Consider the following 16862-nt stretch of genomic DNA (forward strand, 5'->3'; position numbering starts at 1 on the left):
TACAAAGTAATCAAATGAAAACATTTTAGGGATGGAGAGGATCTTGACAGTCAAGGTGAAGGCAGCAGTCAACCAGACACAATCTCTCTGGCCTCTCGCACCTCTCAAAATACGCTGGACAGCGACAAGGTGAGCCACTTTCTCCCAACATACGGCAACGCTTATGACTCGTGTCTGTACTCACCTACTTCGCGGTGCGTCGCAGCTGTCCGGCGGCTGCGAGTTGACTGTGGTGATTCACGACTTCATGGCGAGCAACAGCAACGAGCTGACGGTGCGCCGCGGCCAGACGGTCGAGGTCCTGGAGCGCTGCCACGACAAGCCCGATTGGTGCCTGGTGAGGACCACCGACCGCTCCCCGGCCCTGGAGGGCCTGGTGCCCTGCTCCATGCTCTGCATCGCGCACTCCCGCTCCTCCATGGAGATGGAGGGCATATTCAACCACAAAGGTAACCAAGACTATTAACTAAGACAACCAGCATCTCTTTGTATGTATTGCAGGGTACATAATGTTGTAATCTATTACATTCCAGATACCTTGTCAGTGTGCAGCAATGACTCCATCATGCCAGGATCTTCTGCTACACTTCAGCCCGGTCATGGAATGGGCTCCCATGCCTCGCCGGGGCCTAAACGACCAGGTAGACAAGACGTCGCCTCTAAAATGGAAGGAAAAACAAAAAAAATAAAAGGAAAAGCGAATCAGATGTTATAGTTCAGTTGTCAAGATGCGCTGCGTCTCTCAGGCAACACTTTGCGAAAGTGGCTCACCAGCCCCGTACGGCGGCTGAGCAGCGGCAAGGCGGACGGCCACGTGAAGAAGCTGGCCCACAAGCACAAGAAGAGCCGCGACGTGAGGAAGAGCGGCGAGATGACCACCGGCTCTCAGAAAGACTCGGACGACAGCGCCGCCACTCCTCAAGACGAGACCGTGGAGGAGGTGGGAGCACGCCGCCGCGTTTCGTTAAGTCGCGGCGCCCCTCTGTAGAACACCAGGACTCAAAGCGCCGTTTTGCTCTGTTGCAGAGGGTCCGCAACGAAGGGCTGTCGAGCGGCACGTTGTCCAAATCCAGTTCTTCGGGCATGCAGAGCTGCGGTGAGGAGGAAGGCGAGGAGGGTCCGGACTCTGTGCCCCTGCCTCCGCCCATGGCCATCCAGCAGCATAGCCTGCTCCAGCCGGACTCGCAGGACGATAAGGTGAAGGTTGCAAGCAGAACTGTCGGGAATAGACACCCAGTGGACACTTAGGAACGATGCGTGCCCGCACATACAGATTACAAATAAATAATCTAGATTTATAAACACATGCTCAGTTGTGAGGCTTTTCTAGCCTTTTGTGAAAAAAAAATGGCAAAAGGACACAAATGGCAAGTTCTGGTAAAGGGGACTGCTGCTGAAGTGGAGTTGTTATTAAAAGTGGAAAATACGCAACCTCTTGACATCATACCGACCACGTTGGCATGAAACACATTTTTGGCACTTCTAAAAACTCACATTTTTACCGTGCAATTATTATTATTTTGTGGATGTTGAAGTGCCATTTTACTTGATAAAATGCAGTTAGCATGTGTACAGAATGTTTTTGGCAATGTTTAAAAATGCGCGTTTGCGTGGACGTGGGATGGGAGGTGGAAGAAGGATTTCGGCTACCATTTGACCTTTTTTGCTTCAAACTGCTTCTGATGCATTGAGCGCGAAGTTGGAAGGGTTTCACTCGCCAAAACACTTCATTGCTCTTCATATTTTTTAATTTGTCCAGGTTTTGATCTTCTTTCAAACAGAATATTTTCAGCTAGTTTTGATTTTTCTCTTCCTGTGTTGCATCCTATTCTTTCCTCTCTGACAAGTTGTTTTAGGCAGCAGAGACTCGCTCTTCTGACACTAATTTGTGTTTCTCTTTTGTTTTGTTTCCTGGTTGTATTGTTTGCCATAATGTAGCATTACCTTGATTTATGTCCTGTCTTTGCTTTGTCTCAGTTTCCATACCTGTCCATCTGAAAAGCCCCATCTTCCTCCCTCTTTCTTCCCTCACTTCTTTCTCCTCTTCCCCCCTCTCGGCACTCTTCAGCTGTAAATGCTCTTTTTCCCAATTACTCCCTTTCCTTTTGCTTTTTCAAACAATGTACCGCCATGAATTGAGTCCTCCTTTTTTCCCCAATTTAAGCATCTAAAAACTTTTGCCGTTTTATATTCTTTTTAAACTACACGTAGTTTCTTAGAGAATGTTCCTGCCGCTTCATCAAATTTTTTTTTTTTTTATGTCACTTTCTGACTTCATGTTTCCTAAACCCACCGTCGTAATGAAGCAATGGAGTCAAGAAGCCTTAATGTGCGCCAAAGTGCTAGAAAGTTCTCCTGCAGCCTGTTGAAACGTAATAATACGATCGGTTTTTCTGCATGTTGAACAACTTTGAGAGGCTTTAAATAGAAGCAAAGTGTTGTTGATCCGTGGAGTCCAAATGCAAACCGAACCCGTTGAAAACGTTCCCCCTTGTTACCATCACTCACTCAACCACCACCACCGCCGCCGCCGCCCTCCCCCTCACCCCGCTCGTCCTCATCTCCCTTTTTTACCCCTCTGTGCGTTTAATCTCATAATTGGCATCTGTATAAACGCTGGCGAGGCCACGAGAGCGCACAGGCTCACCCAGAAAACCTAATTGGGGAAGCACAAGCAGAGCAAGGGTGAGACTCTCCTGAAATATACATATTTCTATCTTTATATATGCATCCACGTAAAACTCCTCCATCTCCCTTTTTCCATTTTAAAGACTGATCATCACCTCAATAAGCAGTACAACAATGAATGTAAACTTATGTCTTCATTGCTTCTTTTTTTTTTTTTTTTAATCATGATTTTTAATTTTTTTTGTCTATCCATATTCACCCACTCACTTTCAGTCTTAACATTTTACTGGCACATATTTACAACTTTTTTTTTTTTAAACCATTACCTGCTTTATCACTTTATTATTTGACTGTAGCTTGATATTCCAAACGTGTCAAATCACATCACTGACGAATAATAAGACTAATCGAAATGGATAAACTTTGGACTGGTTCACTCGTCAATATTAGGCATTAAAGTTTGCATTCCATTTCTACGCTACTGGTTCATTCAAGCCCAAATATAATATTTGTATGCAACCATTCATTTGAGAAGAGGGCTGTAGGGTCTGTGTTCACCAGGACGTCCTTCATGCAGCTACTGTCAGCAACCAACAATAATGGATGATTGTCAAGGTGTCAGATTATCATTTCCCTGCTAACGGTAACTCCGTACGTACTTCTGGTGGACACGGGCCCTAAAGGAGCAGCTTTGTTGTGAAGCGGCGCTCATTTTCCTTTTTGTCTGTATATGTACAGAACTCCTCTCGTCTTTCCGTCCGCCCGTCCAGCTCAGAGACTCCCAGTGCTGCTGAGTTGGTGAGCGCCATCGAGGAGCTGGTCAAAAGCAAAATGGTAAGGGGCAGGTTTGATCGCAACCCTCACGAGTTGATTCTTTCGATAGGTGTTTATTTAAAGCCCATGTAGATATTGTAATGAAAAATACATATAACATTATTCATTTCAATGTCTACACGAAAATATAAATATGAGCGGAGAGCGCGTCATCCATGCGCAAAGTTGCGGAAGTGTCATTCGACATCCAAGTGGTCACCATATCGGCTGCATCGACTGCCCGTGACGTCACCTTGGAAATTCGCCATTAAAAACACGCTGTGGCCTCTGCTATGAGAGATGAACACACCCCTTCTGACACGGAAGCTCTGTTCGAAGAAAAGAACATCTCACAACCGAGTGAAGTGACCGGGGCAATGTTAACCTATCGTTTTGAGCCATATTTAGATGATATGCGGATCACGGCCAAACCACCTCCCAGCCTGATCCACCTCCGCGCAGCGGTGATAAAAACAACGCCGCCCGCCTGCAAGCGACGACGACGACTCCCCGGGCAAACAGCCTCTCCATCCCATCCACTTCCGCGGCGGAGATTAGCCACCGCGGCCCGGCGCCGCGACGAGCCACCCCGGGCAATAAGGCCGGTGGCGATTCACAAGGTCTGCAGAGGCCGTCCTTCAGGGGCTGCTGCACGGAAGCCTTCCGATGCGCACATCAACACATTTAGCACCCCTGATTTACGGATTACACCCCCCCCCCAACTATTGTTTTTTTTTTAGTAGCTGTATATACACTTTGCTGTCATTTGAAACCCACAAACCTCTTATCCTTTGCAGTCGTGCAATCCATTTTTCATGACAAACCGGGTCTTTTGGAAAAGTATGAAGAGCGAATCCATCCTCCTGAGTGTTCGAGCAATATCCAGCAATACAAGCTGGAACTTTGGCTAACACGAAGAAACAACGAGCTACCTTCCAGCTGGAAAAACTAGTATAAACAGATGAGACCACTTGAGTGGGCGTCTGCTACTAACGTCACTTCCTGCTTCTTCTTGAAAACAAATCCGTCGAGAGGATTTTCATGGCGGGAGTTACAAAAAGCCATATATGTCAAAATCATGTTTAATGTTGGGGAAAAAAACGGCTGGGTTCATACCGGCTGCCGTTTTTTCTTTAATAACATACAGAATTAAAAATCATTAATTAAAACTTCCGCTTGCTTGCGCAGGCTCTGGAGGACCGGCCCAGCTCACTGTCAGTCGAACAAGGAGACAGCAGCTCTCCTTCGTTCAACCCCTCAGACAACTCCCTCCTCTCCTCGTCCTCCCCCATGGAAGAAGTGGACGAACGGCGGGCCAGCATCCTCAAGAAGAGACGGTATGCCACCTTCCTTTCTGAATCCCTCCATGTATGTTTGGAAATCCCCAGCTGAATATTCTGCTATTTCTTTTGCTCAAGTTACGTTCTCCTTGATCTGGTGGAAACAGAGAGGGATTATGTAAGAGACCTCGGCCAGGTGGTAGAGGTGAGTGGAGCTTCACTTATGGACTGTTTTCGACTGACGTCACACACCTTCCGATTTAGAACGCGGGCGCCATTTTGGTTTGGTGAATTCAAATAAACGAACAGTAACTAAGCAGGAATCATTTCAGAAAGGCGTATGAATAGGGGCGCAAAGTTATCGGTTGCTCAAACGAAAGTGGCCGTTTGTAAAGCGTCTTTCTTGCGACTGCCAGCTGCGATCAAGAACCAGTGCAAGAAAATGGAGCAGTTAGCGAGCAAACGGCGACAACTGTGGCTGTCTCATATTAGCAGAAACATCATCTAATGAGCCCCGATAACTTTCCAAAGTCTTTTTAGCCGCCACCCGCCACTTTTAACAGTCGTACGAACATTTGTGTAACTCCGATCTGTATGCAAAAGCGATAGTGAACGGCGCGTCAGCAGAGTGACCCCATCCAACATGGCCGCGTGCCCCGGATGTAGTCACGTGGTCGAATACAGTCTATAGTGCATTAATTGTGTGCGCGTGCTGGCTGTTGTGACTGTGCCTGTATCTGTGTCCAGGGTTACATGAGCAGGATGAAGGAGGAGGGCGTCCCTGATGACATGAAGGGCAAAGACAAAATTGTGTTTGGCAATATCCATCAAATCTTTGACTGGCACAAAGAGTAAGGAGCGCCGCCACCAGACCCGACAGGGTTCTTTGACAAATTCCGCTGGCCGGTCCAAGCTTACTATCGTCTGTGTTATCTTCAGTTTCTTCCTCGGTGAGTTGGAGAAATGTTTGGAGGATCCAGACAGGCTGGGGCCGCTCTTTCTTAAACAGGTTTGCGTCATTATGGTTTCACTTCCTGTGGCCGTTCGATTTTTTTTTTTTTTTTTTTTTCTACCCCTCATCTACTCATTAAGCGTGTCCATGTTTTTGAATTAATGCAAAGGAGCGGAGACTCAACATGTATGTGGTGTATTGTCAAAATAAGCCCAAGTCTGAGAGCATCGTGGCAGAGTACATCGATACCTACTTTGAGGTAATACATAACTTTAAAAAGCGAGAGAGAGGCACATAGCGGAGAGCTTCCTTTTCGAGGAACTTTGTCATCTGCGACAGGACCTGAAGCAGCGGCTTGGCCACAGACTGCAGATCGCAGACTTGCTCATCAAGCCAGTCCAGAGGATCATGAAATATCAGCTCTTGCTCAAGGTTGGTAGATTTGGTGGTGGCGGTTGTGGGTGAGGGGGGATCCGTCCTCCATTATAGAGCTCGTGCACGTGACGTCACCATTTTCACGGCGCCATATTGCCGGTCAAAAAGGGCTGCTCGACATTGTAGGAGACGTTGAACCGGAGCGGAATAGTCACAATGCCGGAGACCTGTTGTGCTGTTGGTTGTTACAACAGAAGAGGAAGATATTCAAAGAGGTCATTCTATAGAATACCAGCTGAAAAGACCGGAAAATACAGATGGATTTCGGCAATTAAACGTGATGGGTGGTGCCCATCCAAAATATGCACACGCCTGTGTAACGATCACTTCATTTCAGGGAGGAATTATTACGACAGGGGAGGAGTCTCCAACGTACACGGAAGCATGTTGCGGCCACACGTTAGACTTCAGTAAACCTCTCCCAACAGACTTTTTTTTTTTTTTAATATGCTTTGTTCTCAAATGAGTACAATGTGTATTGAAAAAAAAACAAAATAAACCATCGGTCACACAAAGGTTTACGTAGGTTAAAGTGTAGCCGCAACACGCTTCCGTGTACGGGGGCTGAAGCCTATCCCAGCGGTTCATTTTCTTTTTTTCGATACTCATTTGAGAACAATGCATATTTAAAAAAAAAAAAAAAAAAAAAAAGTCTGTCATGGAGAGGTTTACCGAAGTTTAACGTGTGGCCGCAACACGCTTCAGTGTTTTTTTTTTTTTTTTTTTTTTTTTTTCTTCCAATCAGTTAATGAATGCGAGTCTGTTTAAAACCAGGAGTCATTTATTTAAATATTGGTATTTCTATTGAAAATAGAGTGGCTGAGTGGCTCCATCACTCTGTGGGATTTATTCTCGATTGAGAACAGATCCAGCAACGAAGTATTTGTACGCCTCCGACTTAACATTGAAGAACGCTTTGTTTGACCACTTCCGGCCAGTGACGTGATTTGATGACGTGGGTGCACGAGCTTTATTCGCAAGAAAACTCGCCACAAGGTGACGCCAAGCCACCAAAAATGTAAAAATGAATCCATTTGGGTTTGGTGCAAAGGAATTCAGTTGAACTGACATCTCAGCTGAGAGATGAACTTTGCCTGTCGGGGAGGAGCAAAATTTTGTCTTGGAGACAAATGATTTACGGGATTCATCGCTATGTGTGCTTTGGGTGCATTGTTTTCATAAATCAAATTATTTGAAAGCAATTTATTTTACACGGCAATGTTAAAAGATGAGTTTGAAATGGTGTTGTTTTGGGGGCCGTAGTTTGTGGCGGATTTTTGGTTTTGAACTATTCATGTAGCCAAATAAACCTTTTGAGGAGTATTTTTTTTTCAAGATTATTATATAGTATTACTCAGTACTACAATACTTTCTTAATCGATTGTTTTAGGATTTCCTGAAACTCTCTAAAAAGGCGGGGCTAGAGTCTACGGATCTGGAGGTAAGAAAACAGATTCAACCAATCGTTTCTATTCCCAGCCACGCCTTTTAACCCTTTAACCGCCCCTCGCAGAAAGCAGTGGAGGTCATGTGCATCGTGCCCAAAAGGTGCAACGACATGATGAATGTCGGCCGGCTTCAGGGATTTGAAGTAAGTCGTCAAAGTGAGCACCGCGTGGATGTCTGTGATTTTAAAACGTCAGCTCACATCAGCTTGTCACCGTCCTCGCCAGGGTAAGATCGTAGCCCAGGGACGCCTTCTGCTGCAGGACACGTTCATGGTGACGGACGCGGAGAGCGGCGAGCCCGGCCGGATGAAGGAGAGGAGAGTCTTCCTCTTTGAGCAGCTGCTCATCTTCAGTGAGCCGCTGGACAAGAAGAAAGGCTTCACCCTGCCAGGCTTCCTCTACAAGAACAGCATCAAGGTCAACCTCAAATCTTTGACGACGTCTTAGCGGCAAACTGCGAGCGTCATCCGGAATCATTTTCGGTTCCTGCCGCTCCAGGTTAACAGTTTGGGTCTGGAAGAGAACGCGGAGGGCGACCCCTGCAAGTTCGTGCTCACGTCGCGCTCCAGCAACGGCGCCGTGGAGTCGTTTGTGCTGCACTCCTCGCACCCGGGCGTGCGCGAAGTGTGGACTCTTCAGATCTGCCAAATGCTGGAGAGCCAACGCAATTTTCTCAACAGTGAGCGCACCTGAAAATGGGACAATGGCCACGCTTTGCAGAAATTAAAGACCAGCTTCTTTCTTTTCTCTCGTTGTAGCTCTGACGTCACCAATTGACTATCAGAGGAACCACGTGGGGGGCAGCGGGGGGTCTCCAGGTGGAACCGGGAGCGGGTCTAACGCAACGGGAAGTTCCGCGGCCGGCAGTTCCGTCCCTCCAGGGTCCCAAGGCGGCTGCCGTCGACCGTCCAGGATCCCCCAGCCCTCTCGCCTACCCCAACCCCTCCGCCTCCACCCCGGGGCCGAACCCGACGGCCCCAACAAGATGTCAGGTACGACTCTGCGTGAGAACCGCGCGCACCGTCTGCACGTTCCAAGATGCGCGTGAGGTTTTAGTTGTGCTCACTTATGATCCAGGTCCGTGTCCCCGTCCTGTTCCTCCCCCCGTGCTCCCTCCGGGGGCCAGCCCACAGGCCAAGCGCCCCATCCAGAGCCTCGAGGACCAAGCGCAGACCCCGACAAGCGTTGTCGCCCCCATGGTCCGCGCCACGGTTGGCCCGTTGGCCTCCACTTCCTCATCCAAAGCGCGGCCCGGAGCCGTGCCCCCTTTGATCCCTCCCGCCTTTGTCAAGGACGTCCTTCCTCCGCCCCCTCCCAGCCCCAGCCAGAAGTCTGGTTTCTGGAGCTCCATGCCGGGCTCTCCGGCGAGCCGCCCCGGCTCTTTCACCTTCCCGGGGGACGCGGGGGAAAGCCCGGTCCGTCAGAACTCTAACGCGAATCCAAATCAAAGCCACAGACACTCCACGCACAGCAAGGACGCTGACCGCATGAGCACCTGCTCGTCCGCCAGCGAGCAGTCCATCCAGTCCACTCAGAGTAACGGGGTAAGACCGAAAGCCCGCTGCTGATCCGACTAACCCGGAGGCCGAGCGAGACCTGCTCTGTCCCCGTCGCCTGTCCCGCTGCAGCCGGCTCTACTAATCTGTCCACTCCTCCATATCACTGCTCTTCAACGCCATCCTCTCTTTAGCTTTGACGATCTCTGAAGACACTCGCACCGCCTTTTCCCGGTTCTTAACTTCTCCGGCGGACCAAACGCTGAGGCTGCCTCTTGATTTTTTTCCTGACTTCTAACCACGCTTTACTAACCCCTGACCCGAGTCCTTCTCTCGCTGTCGCCACGGGGCGGTCCTCAAATTGTCTTCTTTTTCCGCATCTAACCTCCGACGTTTGTAGGCCGGCGACAAACGGATCCTCCCACCGAATCTCACGACCCGACTCATCTTTGCCTGGAGCCGCAGAGTCCGACAATTAATCTTCCCTTTTCCACCTTTCTTGTACACTTCTTCAGTTTGGTCTTCAAACGAGCGCGTTTTCCCCGATGATTTTTCTCTTCTTTTACTTCACGCTGCACTAAACTGACTTTTTTTAATCCAGTGGTTCCTTGATTTACAAATTTCATTTGTCCCGTGACCCACCAAGTAAAGTATTTTCTTTACCAGAATTGATTAAATGAATTTCAATCTGCTCCAGCCCAAAACCACCACCACCAAGACAAATAACACTGAATTGTATAAAACATACTTCTAAGTCATTTAAAAAAAAAAAGTAGTGTAAGAATACATTTGGGAAAAGCCAAGTCAAAGTATCGTCGTGTTGAATTGTGTGCCATGAAATGGCTGATTTTTTCATTAATGAAAAAATGGTATGGACTTATCTGTTTTTTCACCACAAAACATGATTTTGACACGTGTGGTTTTTTTGTAACTCCCGCCATGAAAATCTTCTCGAGGGATTTTTTTCGAGAAGAAGCAGGAAGTGACGTACAGGACAGAGGCGCCCCCTAGTGGACTCGTTTGTTTCCATCAGTTTTACCCGGAGGAAGGTAGCTCGTTGTTCCTTTGTGTTAGCCAAAATGCTGTCTTATTGCATTGCTGGATATTGTTTGAAAACTTGGGAGGATGGATTTACCCTTCATAAGTTTACAAGAGACCCGGTTCGGCGTGAAAAATGGATTGCACAGGTGCAAAAGACGAAAGCTTGTTTTGGTTCCACGTGACAGCTAGTTGTGTATGCAGCTGCTAAAAAAATAATAGTTTGGGGCAGATCACGTAATCCGTTTCTCATAACGTAACAAAAGATCCGTGTACGTGTGACAGGGGTGGTAAATGTGTCGATGTGCGTGTCGGGCACGCGGAGGGTATGAACGAGACTAGATTTATTTTTTCGTGTAGACATTGGAGTGAATAATGTTATACATATGTTTCATGAAAACATCGATTTTAGAATGTTTATAGGGATGACACTTGACCTTTAAGGGGCGTGACGAAGTGAGTGCTGCCAGTCGCTATGAGGACTTTAGTGTCGCTATTTGCTAGCCGTACAATTTTGTATTTGCACTTATTAGCTGTATTAGCACTCACTAAATGTCAGAAAGGCCTCCCATTTTTTCTGTATCTAAAGTTTTCTCATGACAAAAATGGTGGTTCTCAAGAAAGCACAAAAACCCTGTCGCTTAACTCTGGGGAAAAAGTTATTTCGCTCGTAAGCCAAGGTACCACTGCATCCGTCCGCGGCCTTTCGTGGTCTTGAACGAGAACCGGTACTGAAGCACCTCGTTTTCCCCTGTGACAGAGTGAAAGTAGCAGCAGCAGTAGCGTGTCCACCATGTTGGTGACGCAGGACTACACGGCGGTGAAGGAGGATGAGATCAGCGTCGGCCAAGGCGAGGTGGTCCAGATTTTGGCCAGCAACCAGCAAAACATGTTCCTGGTCTTCCGAGCGGCGACCGAGCAGGGCCCCGCGGCCGAAGGCTGGATCCCCGGATTCGTCCTTGGACACACCTCAACCGTCGCGCCCGACTGCCCCGAGGGATCAATGAAGTACGTCGGAAAGCAATGCGGTCAATCTTAGCGCCACATCGGCATACACTTTGTAATATATCTTGAAACAAATACGTGAGAAGTAGGTCACAAGCTCAATTTGGCAAGCAAATAATTCTCGTAAATAAAAAGAAAAGAAATCATTTCAGTTTCCACAACATTTTTCTCCCCCAGTAGGAAGTCTTCTTCCTGGCACACGACATTGCGCATCCGTAAGAAATCTGAGAAAAAGGAGAAGGAGGGCAAGAAAGACACAAATCTGGAAAATGGTTACAGGAAGTCCAGAGATGGCAACAAAGTTTCTGTAAAGGTCAGAGGTTACTTCCGGTGAATCTTCAGCTCAACTCGCTCCTTCGTCTGACTGACCGCGTCCCTCCTTTTTCCTTTCTAGCTTCTTAATCCAAACTACATCTACGATGGTAAGCGGCTTGTTTATTTATTAATTTTTTACTGTAACACTGCCGCCGGTAGCCATGTTAAAAATTCTTCAAAACCGTTTGCTCCAGTTCCACCCGAGTTCCTCGTGCCTCTGAGCGACGTCACGTGTGACGACGGCGAGAGCGTCACCCTGAGGTGCAAAGTGTGCGGTCGACCGCGCGCCACCATCACCTGGAGGGGGCCCAACCAGAGCAACCTCCCCAACAATGGCCGTTTCAGCATCGCTTACAGGTAGGATGATATTTGGGGGGGGGGGATCTTGGGTGCTGGTTCACGGCACGGAGTTCAATCACAACTACTGGGGAGAAAGTACAGTAAATTCCGGCCTACAGAGTGCACCGGATTCTAAGACTCACCCAGTACATTTGTAAAGGAAATACCATTTGGTACATACGTAAGCCGCACCTGTGTAAAAGCTGCAAGTGCCGACATTGAAACGCGAGATATTTACAAAGAAAGACGGTACACAGAGAGAGTTTTCAAAGTTTTAATACCTTAGTTTAGCTTAGCTTAGCATGGCAACAACAAGGAAGCATTAAAAAAAAAAACATACCTAAGTCACTGGAATGCGGCAATAACACTGCAGAAATGCGCTAAAAGGGCCAGTTAAAAAAAAAAAACAACATGCCGGTAAAAATCAGACTCGGCAGCAACACACTAGCACATCGCTAGTGCTAACGCTAGCGTGGCACTAACAGGGCCGGTTTAAAAAATAACACAGGTAAAAATCACTGAGACTGAGGCAGTAATACAGCAGCAACGTGCTAGTACAGCGCTAACAGGGCCAGTTAAAAAAAAACAACATACTGGTAAAAATCAAGAGACATGGACAGCGCTAACACTAGCGTGGAACTAACAGGGCTGGTTAAAAACAACACATCAGTAGAAATCACTGCGATGCGGCAGTAACATAGCAGCAACATGCTACCACAGGGCGAATGGGGCCAGTTAAAAACAAACATACTGGTTAAAAAAACAAAAAAAAATCACACGGCAGTAACACGCTAGCGCAGCACTAACAGGGCCGGTCCGGTAAAAGTCACTTCCTCGGCACATATATTCCACGGTCTCACAGACCGGAAATTAGGGCAGGTTAAAATAAATGGGCCTCATTACTTTTTGATTGCTGTACTGCGGTTCAGCCACCACAGCCTCGCTACTTTCTTTGCCCTTTCTATCAATCTTTTTTTTGTTGTTTGTTTTGGGCTATTGCTAAACATTAACCTGCTTTAAGTCACTTTTGAACATCTCGAGTCTCAAATGACGGCGTTCGTTACAGCGACACCGGCGAAGCGACCCTGCGGATCACCGGCGTGGCGTCGGACGACGACGGCGTGTACACCTGCGTCGCCGCCAACGAACTGGGCAGCGTCACGTCGGCGGCCAGCCTCAGGGTCCTCGGTTAGTGAAGGCCGCGCCGGCGAGTGGACGTGACGCCGCGTTAAACTGCGCACGCGTGTGTGTTTACTTTTGCCAGCCGTGTCCTCTGACGGTTTGCGAGTGAGCTGGAAAGACAACTTCGACTCTCACTACATCGAAGTGGTCGAGCTGGGCAGGTAACGGACAAACCTTGAACGCTCACGACAGGAAGTCATTGACTTGGACTAAATTGTTCACGTGTCTCTAATGGAAATGGAGATTTTTCAGGGCATCGTGTGTGGAACGCGTTTACTCGATATCCTCCATCCTATGGCCTGAAAACGGGTGCAATTTTGTCTTACTAGTAAGCACAGAGTTCATACTAGCACATAAAACTCAGCTGGTAAAGCGTTGGGGCTCACAGTTTTGAGGACCCAGGTTCAATCCCAGACCTGCCCGTGTGGGTTTCCTCCCACATCCCAAAAACATGCGACATTAATCGGACACTCACAATTGCCCCTCGGTGTGATTGCGAGTGCGGCTGTTTGTCTCAATGTGCCCTGCGATTGGCTGGCGACCAGTTGCGGGGAGTACCCCGCCTCTTGCCCGTTGACAACTGGGTTAGGCTCCAGCACTTCTCCCGTGACCCTAGTGAGGATAAGCAGCAAAGAAAATGGATGTTGAGGATATCCAATAAATGGATGAATGTGCACGTGAGCTCCTCCGACGTCCACCAGGGGGCGCTTCTCCGTGGTCAAGCGCTGCGACCACCGGGCCACCAAGCGCCCGGTGGCCGTCAAGCAGGTGAACAAGAAGCTGATGAGGCGGGACCGCGTCACGCAGGAAGTCAACCTGCTCCACAGGCTCCAGCATCCCAACATCATCAACCTGGTGGACACGTACGAAACCCCCAGCAGCTACGTCCTGGTCCTGGAGATGTCAGTGGGAACACAGATAGCCACGATAGATAGATAGACGGAATGAACCACTGAACAAGGGGTTTTGTTTTTTTTTTTTTTTTTTTTCTTTTTTTTTTTCTTCCCTGGCTTCAGGGCCGACCAAGGCCGCCTGCTGGACTACATCATCAGCTGGGGCAATCTGACCGAGGAGAAGGTGGCCTGCTACCTCCGAGACCTTTTGGATGCTTTACACTACTTGCACAACAGCAGAATCGCTCATCTGGATGTCAAAGTAAGACTCGCCTCGACTTATTTCTTCTGGAAACGTGCAAATAGCGCTGCAGCCCACTTACGTACGTGGACATAATAAGCGCTCAAAGAGCCCGTGGCCTAAAAACGCCCTTTGTTCCGCGCGCGCAGCCCGAGAACCTGCTGGTGGTTCACGGTCCCGGCGGGCAGCCGTCGGTCAAGCTGACGGACCTGGGCGACGCCGTGCGGCTCGGCGGCGCCCCCTCGGTGCAGCCGCTGCTGGGCAGCCCCGAGTTCGCGTCCCCCGAGCTGGTGCTGGGCGAGCCGGTGTCGCTGACGTCGGACGTGTGGAGCGTGGGCGTGGTGGCCTACGTGCTGCTGAGCGGCGCTTCGCCCTTCCTGGACGAGAGCGCCGAGGAGACGTGCCTGAACATTTGCCGGCAGGACTTCAGCTTCCCCAAGGACTACTTCCACGGCGTCAGCCAGGCGGCGCGCGACTTCGTCCGCCTGCTCCTGAGGACCGACCCCGCCGGGAGGCCCCCCTCGGGGCTGTGCCTGCAGGAGGCGTGGCTGCGGGCGGCTCACGCCGACGACCGCGCCGCCGCCGAGTGCTGCTTGGACACCTCGCGCCTCGTCTCCTTCATAGACCGCAGGAAGCACCAGACGGACGCGCGGCCCATCGGAGGAGTGCGCGGCTTCATCCGGAGTCGCCTCCAGAATCGGGTCTGAAAAAGTTCCAGAAAGTTCGGGGTGAATTTCCATGGGAAGTTTTGAGGCCATTCCCCCCAAAAAAAAAAATAAAAATAAAAATCAGCAAAGCTCCTGAAGCCCAGACTTACTGCTCGAGGCGAGTTGCTGCCAAATGATCGACACACAATCAGTTACACCTTGTTAGGATTCAAATTATGCGCAAATATACTTCAAAGCCAAGCTTCAAATCTCTAAAATCCATATTCACGCCCCATAATTCCCCTGGAAAGTTTCCCGGTCTGAAAATTTCTGCAATTTTGCAACTCGTCTGCACAAATGTTGGCAATGTTGGAGGTGCCGAAAGAAGCGCCGAGCTCGTCCTTCCTCCCCCCCCAAAAAAAAAAAAAAAAGTCCTTTAGGCATTCTCGGGTGCCCTCGTCTACTGCTGCTTGCTGCTTTACACTCACATTTTGTAGTTAAACCAACAAAAAAAATGAAAATATATATATATATAGTAATGTACAAGTAATTTATTTTCCTTAGGCAGACCAGCGGAGAGCCATCTTGTCCGTTTCCCGTTCGCTCTTTTACACGCTGAACGAACCGTAGTACATATCTAGAAAGGACCCTTGGACTCCATTTTGAGAACTGTTGCCATGGAGATGTTCAAACAAAAAGACCGTTCACGGAACACAAAAGTTGCATTCAAGCCTTATCTCGTCGCTATATTAATCGGCCGTCGAACTGAAACGGCGCCTCCGCCGGTCTCTCTCGCAATCCGGCGACGGAAGCTCGCCGGAGAGAGCGGAGGAGGCACAGAAAGGAGCGGAGAAGAAAAAAATTATTACAAAATTGTTTTTTTTCCCCCCCGTGAGTAGCGTATACGACGTCAATGCCTGAGGAAAAAAAAAAAAAAAAAGTCTGAAAATGCACTCATCATACGTTGTTTCTCATGTGCAATGTTGCGGCTTTAGCGTTTTATGCAACTATTTATGAAGACATCCGTCACTATGTATGATAATAATAATAAGAAGGAGTGTGGAGGAAGTATTAGGTACTGCGAGCACTGCTGGTAGTTGTGTGTCGTCAGCTACAATCAACTTTTCTTTGATCAAATTTTTAATTTCTACCGTCTGTCCTGTGTAGTATTGTTACACCAAAGTTGCTAGCATTTTAATTGTACTTTAACAAAAAAAAAAAAAAAAAAATGGTTTTACAGAGTTGGCTACGTGAAATGATTGTTTACACAAGTCAAAAAGCGATGTTTAAATAAAAAACAAAACAAAAAAAAACCGCAGAAGTGCAGTTGAATGAGGAGCTGTTTTGTACATCATTTTTTTCAACTTGTTTGTGTAAAGATACTTTTTTTGCCAAATTCAGCAATCTCAAAAAGTCCTTTTGTGTCACATTTTATTTATTTTTTTTTGTTTTTGTTTTTGGGGGGCAAGGTGTGCAAACTTGAACTGGAGACCCCAGTTTGGGGTTGTTGTAATTTTTTTTTTTTTTTTTTAGATCGGTTACCTGTCCACATTTCACTCGTTACATGATTTACATGTTTGCTATTTGTTTTTTATTTTGTACCTTTGCATGTATATTTCTTTGTACATATATTTTTCTTGTAAATATATCCATTTTGCCATCAGTTATTTGAGGATTAAACATAATGGACACATGAGCCCTGTTTTTTTTTTTTTTTTTTCATTATTAAAGAGGTAAAAGGAAATATTGCATTGAAATATTTTGTTTTCTTTCGGGCTTGTCTCGCTCCAAAACATCCAATTTTGACTGTTCCTCGACTGAGCTCATTTTCTAATCCTAGCCAACCTGTTCACACCAAGCAAGAACTTTGGGAAGCGATCCCGTCCTTTCCAGTGCGTATCTCCACCTTTTTAAATTGTTCCTCTACCTGCCCCCTATCACGATATCATCCGCGAACATCGTGGGTCAAGGGGATTCCAGTCTAACGTCATCCGTCAGCCTGTCCATTACTACCGCAAACAGGAAGGTGCTCAGCGCAGATCCCTGATGCATTCCCACCTCCACTTTAAATTCTTCTGACACAGCAACGGCGCACCTCCCCGCTGTTCTGTTGCCCTCATGCATATCCTGTACTATTCTAACATAATTCT

The 16862-nt window shown here is 47.9% G+C and overlaps 1 protein-coding gene across 3 annotated transcripts in view; it reads left to right on the forward strand.

Annotated features, from left to right (window-relative positions):
- The window catches only part of LOC133498719 (triple functional domain protein), a 58762-nt gene extending 42354 nt beyond the window's left edge, over positions 1 to 16408 (forward strand). For 2 of the 3 annotated variants that reach the window (XM_061815869.1, XM_061815870.1), the window contains 27 exons: positions 30 to 129; positions 206 to 449; positions 534 to 641; positions 747 to 940; positions 1027 to 1197; positions 3367 to 3462; positions 4630 to 4778; positions 4860 to 4926; positions 5469 to 5572; positions 5661 to 5730; positions 5843 to 5932; positions 6013 to 6105; positions 7499 to 7549; positions 7622 to 7699; positions 7782 to 7973; positions 8055 to 8235; positions 8315 to 8548; positions 8634 to 9100; positions 10851 to 11098; positions 11273 to 11408; positions 11490 to 11517; positions 11605 to 11767; positions 12816 to 12937; positions 13014 to 13092; positions 13633 to 13833; positions 13948 to 14086; positions 14215 to 16408. In XM_061815869.1, the coding sequence (XP_061671853.1) occupies positions 30 to 129; positions 206 to 449; positions 534 to 641; positions 747 to 940; positions 1027 to 1197; positions 3367 to 3462; positions 4630 to 4778; positions 4860 to 4926; positions 5469 to 5572; positions 5661 to 5730; positions 5843 to 5932; positions 6013 to 6105; positions 7499 to 7549; positions 7622 to 7699; positions 7782 to 7973; positions 8055 to 8235; positions 8315 to 8548; positions 8634 to 9100; positions 10851 to 11098; positions 11273 to 11408; positions 11490 to 11517; positions 11605 to 11767; positions 12816 to 12937; positions 13014 to 13092; positions 13633 to 13833; positions 13948 to 14086; positions 14215 to 14772 (4363 nt within the window). In that variant the 3' untranslated portion in view covers positions 14773 to 16408. The remainder of the gene's footprint in view (positions 1 to 29; positions 130 to 205; positions 450 to 533; positions 642 to 746; positions 941 to 1026; positions 1198 to 3366; positions 3463 to 4629; positions 4779 to 4859; positions 4927 to 5468; positions 5573 to 5660; positions 5731 to 5842; positions 5933 to 6012; positions 6106 to 7498; positions 7550 to 7621; positions 7700 to 7781; positions 7974 to 8054; positions 8236 to 8314; positions 8549 to 8633; positions 9101 to 10850; positions 11099 to 11272; positions 11409 to 11489; positions 11518 to 11604; positions 11768 to 12815; positions 12938 to 13013; positions 13093 to 13632; positions 13834 to 13947; positions 14087 to 14214) is intronic. The other variant, XM_061815871.1, reaches the window with a different exon arrangement.
- Positions 16409 to 16862: the final 454 nt, after the last annotated feature.

The sequence above is a fragment of the Syngnathoides biaculeatus genome, chromosome 1 (genome assembly GCF_019802595.1).
Source record: "Syngnathoides biaculeatus isolate LvHL_M chromosome 1, ASM1980259v1, whole genome shotgun sequence".
Lineage (NCBI taxonomy): Eukaryota > Metazoa > Chordata > Actinopteri > Syngnathiformes > Syngnathidae > Syngnathoides > Syngnathoides biaculeatus.